The following is a 3,448-nucleotide window of genomic DNA, read 5'->3' on the forward strand; positions in this document are numbered from 1 at the left end:
GTCAACTTCTCGGCGCTCGGGCTGGAGCCGGGGCGCGATGTGAACCTGGAGCAGCTGGAGCAGGAGGGTTGCCTGGATGGCTGGGAATTTAGCCAGGACATCTACATGTCCACCATCGTCACCGAGGTGGGTGTGTGAGCGACCCTTAATCTGCATCAGTCCCCCTGGAGACATTCTAGCCGTCCCTGGCTCAGCGTCCCCAATTCCTCATCAGACCTGGCTAGCAGTCATCTGGGTTATACTTTTAACACAGGTGTGCAGCCCAAGAGGGCAGGACACGCTTAGGATCATTCCTGGTCAGTTTGTCTAGTAGGGAGGGCATGAAGAACTGAGAAGGGAGGCAGCCGTCAACTGCCTTTTTCTCTGGCAGTTTCACAAGAGGAAGTTGTTTCCCAAGAGCCTAGATACTGTCAACCCCAGGCTCCCCAGATGTACAGACTGAGTCAAATTCCTGCAGGCATGAGGAGGGGTGTGGGGATGCTGCTGAGACCATGTGCAGACACAAAGAAGAGTCTTATTGCTGGGCAGGGCATGGTCAGGGCATGGGCAAGTCTGGTCTGTTCCCTGATCACAGACTTCTGGAAGCATCAGGGGCTCTCCTGCTCTGCTATACAACTATGATAAGGCTTGGGTCCTTTCCTGAGGCTCTAATTCCTCCACAAAGGAGCAGGAGGCCTCCCGATACTGGTGGAGAACAGGAAACTGTTAAGTCATTGCAGTCGTGTCCGACTCTGTGTGACCCCATAGACAGCAGCCCACCAGGCTCCCCTGTCCCTGGGATTCTCCAGGCAAGAACACTGGAGTGGGTTGCCATTTCCTTCTCCAATGCATGAAAGTGAAAAGTGAAAGTGATGTTGCTCAGTCGTGTCTGACTCTTAGCAACCCCATGGACTGCAGCCCACCAGGCTCCTCCATCCATGGGATTTTCCAGGCAAGAGTACTGGAGTGGGGTGCCATTGTCTTCTCTGAATAGGAAGCTAGAGGAGGTATAACCCTGGTCCCAAGGCACTCATGAAGGGACAGACTCAAGGAAAAAGTGTAAGCATAGAGCTCAGGGGCTTCTCTGGCTTTGATCCCCTAACTGGGGCTTGTAGTGCTTACCTGCCTTCTGCCCACAGTCCAATCCTGAGGCATCTAAAAGTAGGGGTCAGCTCATCCCAGTTCCTGGAAGTGCAGTCAGCATCTGGGCTAGAGCTGGCCCTACTAACTGCAGTCCTCCTCAACAGTTGGGTTGAGGAGGACTCTCTTTCTCTTTCCCCTTCCTTAATAGTCTGTTCACCTCAGGATGTGAGGGGTGGGTAGGTAGCTGCTGGTTTACAAGTCCATGGCTATCCCTGTTACACCTGGCCCAAGTGGGCCTCTGGGAAAATACATGGTTCTCCATCTGAGGATGCACATTACACACTCACAAACACACAACCGGATTTGCCTTTTTCAGCAGCTTTTCTCTTACTTGCTTTCTTTTGGGGTACTATAAAAAGTAGTATTTGAGTAAAATAAAAAGCAAAGGAGCACTAGTCATTGGGAGGAAGGAGGGAAGAAGCATGAAAGTGAGTAGGGTCGGTGATTCTCCCTAGAGAGGAGTTCTGACTCCAGACAGAGTTCTGGAGTCAGATGGGTGGACTGGTTCTGGCCCCACCCGTAAGCACTAGTCTTCAAATATTTGCATATTCATGGAAGTATTATTCACAAAAGGTAAAAGCAACTCAAATATCCAGCAACAGATGAATGGATAAATAAAATGTGGTATATGCACACAGTAGAATAATATTCAGCCTTAAAAGAGGAAGGAAATTCTGACACATGCTACAACATGAATGAACCTTGAAGATATTATGCCAAATGAAATAAGCTAGTCACAAAAAAAGACAGAAACTGTTTGATTTCACTTCTATACCATATGAAGAGTAGTCAAACTCATGGAAACAGAAAGTAGAATGGTAGTTGCCAGGGGCTGGGAGGGGAGGGAAATGGGGTGTTATTTAACAGATATAGAGTTTCATTTTGCAAGTTGAAAAGAGTTCTGGAGATTGATTGCACAATAATGTGAATATACGTAATACTACTGAACTGTACACTTAAAAATTGTTAAGGTGGTACATTTTATGTTGTGTGAATTTTATTACAGTTGTTAAAAATGAGGATCATAAGAATGCCCAGCTTATCTGAGTTGTTGAGAGGATTCAGTGAGATCTTGTGCTATGCAACATCCCATAGCACCAGCAAATGGGCATCAGGGGTGGGTGGATGAGGAGCGGTAAGGGCAGGACCTCGTCATCCCTGGCTGGGCATCATGGGCATTTGGGGAGCTGTTCTAAGGGCCAGGTTTCAGCCAGTACAATGGGTGATGAGACTTGCTGAGGGCAGAGCCCCTTTCCCAGGGTGGAATTCTAGGGCCAAAGAATAGGACACAGGTCTGAATCCACTGCTGGGGGAGAAACGCCCTCATCTCCCTGACAAGAGCAAGTTGGGGACCCTGAGCAAGTTCTCTGCACCTCTCTGGCCCCACACTGGCAGAGGGATCATCCTCGGATGGTCTCTGCTTTATACCTCTATATGAGATCTCCTGATGGGCATACCCTCTGGGACAGAGGAGCCCACCTGAACTGACCCCCTGACCCCTTCACAGGGAAGACAGGTTGGTCAGAGACCAAAGGAGGGCATGTCCATGCAAGTACTTTCCAGGGGATGCCAGGAGGCGGGAACCTGGTATCTGAGTTGGGACCTGTGTGAGTGCATCTGTCTGGGTATATAGGTGTATAAGGTAATTTCCTTCCTCAAGGACTGTTTGTGAAATGCAATCTATTTGTCCTGTTTAGAGCTAAGAATCACTTTAAAAAACAAAACTTTATTTTGAAATAATTTTCATTTAGAGAAAAATTGTGAAAATAGTACAGAGAATGTGCTGATCTCCAGGGGGCCTAGATTCAGGAGCAGAGCCACTGGACAAACCTTAGGGGTGAGTCTGGCTCCTGGCCAGAGTCTAGGCATGGGCTGGTCTTTGCCTCAAACATGTCTTCTTCTCCCATGGAACATCATTAGGTAGACTTGACCCTCTTCAGTCCATGGGCTGAGAAAACTAGGCAGTCATCTCTGAACCAGGGCCCATACTCCAGAGGCCCTGGGCGGGGGTGGAGGGGGGGCTTGTTTGGTAAAGAGCAGCTTTCTGTGGCAGACCTCCAGTGACCTGAGGCACGGCTGCTGCCCCACCATATCAATTGCTATCCTCTCCTTCAGCTGGAGGCATCCTCTAGGAACCCATGTGGGAGACCCAGGTTCGATCCCTGGGTTGGGAAGATCCCTTGGAGAAGGAAATGGCAACCCACTCCAGTACTCTTGCCTGGAAAATCCCATGGACGGAGGAGCCTGGTAGGCTACAGTCCATGGGGTTGCAAAGAGTCGGACATGACTGAGCGACTTCACTTTCACTTTTCCTGACCTTAACCAT

At 49.3% G+C, this 3,448-nt stretch overlaps 1 protein-coding gene across 1 annotated transcript in view; it reads left to right on the forward strand.

Annotated features, from left to right (window-relative positions):
• Positions 1–3,448, forward strand: part of SLC22A4 (solute carrier family 22 (organic cation/zwitterion transporter), member 4) — a 43,071-nt gene that overhangs the window by 609 nt on the left and 39,014 nt on the right. Inside the window, exon 2 of the mRNA XM_010863596.1 lies at positions 1–126. This exon is cut by the window's left edge and continues 13 nt beyond it. Coding sequence (XP_010861898.1) covers positions 1–126 — 126 coding nt within the window. The remainder of the gene's footprint in view (positions 127–3,448) is intronic.

Source organism: Bison bison, unplaced genomic scaffold, assembly GCF_000754665.1.
Source record: "Bison bison bison isolate TAMUID 2011002044 unplaced genomic scaffold, Bison_UMD1.0 scf7180017864492, whole genome shotgun sequence".
NCBI classification, from domain to species: Eukaryota; Metazoa; Chordata; class Mammalia; order Artiodactyla; family Bovidae; genus Bison; species Bison bison.